The 1766-nt window shown below is 43.5% G+C and overlaps 1 protein-coding gene across 1 annotated transcript; it reads left to right on the top strand.

Annotated features, from left to right (window-relative positions):
* The first annotated feature begins 273 nt into the window (after positions 1 to 273).
* LOC107275380 (uncharacterized) lies at positions 274 to 972 on the top strand. Its single transcript, XM_015793751.1, has one exon. The coding sequence runs from the start codon at positions 274 to 276 to the stop codon at positions 970 to 972; it is 699 nt and encodes a 232-aa protein (XP_015649237.1).
* Positions 973 to 1766: the final 794 nt, after the last annotated feature.

Here is a 1766-nt window from a genome sequence, read left to right as displayed (position 1 = left end):
ATAGATGTAACTTAAACATAACATTAGTGCTAAGGATTTAAACCCGAAAATCTATAATTTGGTGATAATTTTATTATTAAATCTGTAATTTGTGATACTTAATCTTAAACCTAATAAATTTATTGTTAGATCTGTAGTGTTGTGATATATCAACTTAAATATATAATTTTGTGATAATTTGATAAAGTATATGTAGTTTTGTGAAATGAGCTATATGTATGCATGTTTTTGTACCAGGAGCTCTCAGGAACAAGTAAACGAGCGTAAGCCGTGATGTCTCTTGAGGTCAGGCACCCTGCCCGCCCGGGGTGCATGCTGACGCTTCACGGCGACGCCGACGCGATGGCCTTCCAGTGCACCGGCTGCATGGAAACCGGCAAAGGCCCAAGGTACACCTCCGGCGACCACGTCCTCCACACGTACTGCGCCCTCGCGACACCCACGCTGCAGCACCCGCTGGTGGAGGGTATCATGGAGCTCCGGCTCGTCGCCCCCACCGGCGGCGACGCCGTCCGCTGCGACGCCTGCTACGACGCGGTGCGAGGGTTCCACTACCACAGCTCCACGAGTGGCGTGGACCTGCACCCAGGTTGCGCCAAGATGCCGAGGTCCATCACGCTGCGGGGGGGCACCATCTTCGATCTCCGGACGGAGGTGTCTCACCGGTGCACCAGCTGCAAGGCGATGGAGGGGTTCTACCGCCCATGGTTCTACCGCTCCGAAAACAACCCTGACCAACGCATGTACCTGCACGTCAAGTGCATCAAGGAGATCCAGGACGCCGGCGACGACGACGAGGTGAGGATGATGGTCCGCCTACAAGAGCGTGCTGGCCGGAACGTTAGGCTAGAGAGGCGCGTATGCAAAACGCTTGTGATCATGGTGCGCATCGTCTTCAGGCTGCTCATCGGGGACCCGACACCGATACTCACAGAAGGAGTGAACGCCATCGTCTCCATGGCGATGCAGTAGCCCCATCCGTCAGATCGTTTTGGTCACACCTTAAGGCCGTATATCCTCGTTTTATTCATGCCATCTAAATAGTTCACAAGAGTTTATAAATAACTAACAACATGGAATATGGTACTCCCTCTATATTTTAATGTATGACGCCGTTGACTTTTTGAACAACGTTTGACCATTCGTTTTATTTAAAATTTTTATGAAAATATGAAAATATTTATGTCAAGCTTAAAGAACATTTGATGATTAATCAAGTCACAATAGAATAAATGATAATTACATAAACTTTTTAAATAAGACGAATAGTCAAACATTGGACAAAAAGTCAACGGTGTCATACATTAAAATATAGAGGTAATATATCATATCACGATATATACACTCCACAAACCTATATATAGGGGGGCTAAATATAATTCAACCTACATTTTTATGGAGAAATAAAAAATCATACCAGCTGTGAAGTCGTGCACAGACTACACACCTGTGTTTTTTTATACTTATGCATAATATGCCATCATCCATTTATAGGTTGAATTTTAGATATGGTTTCATCATATTTTGTTTTGTTAAAAACATTTAGAATCTTTTTGTCACTATTTATATGGCATGCATAAAGCGTAGACATACATCCTTTATTAGGTGTCCAAACTCAACTCCCTTCAAATTTATATATACATGTGTGTGCGTGTGTGTTGGCTTGCATCCATCGTTATATTAATAGTCCTCATGCATGTGTCGTCCTAGCAAAAAAAAAAAAACAAAAAGACTCATGTCTAGTATGTACTGCTACAGTAATAGTA

This window comes from Oryza sativa, chromosome 8, assembly GCF_034140825.1.
Source record: "Oryza sativa Japonica Group chromosome 8, ASM3414082v1".
Taxonomy (NCBI): domain Eukaryota; kingdom Viridiplantae; phylum Streptophyta; class Magnoliopsida; order Poales; family Poaceae; genus Oryza; species Oryza sativa.
The sequence above is the reverse complement of the archived record's forward strand: the minus strand, read 5'-3'. Positions and strand labels throughout refer to the sequence as shown.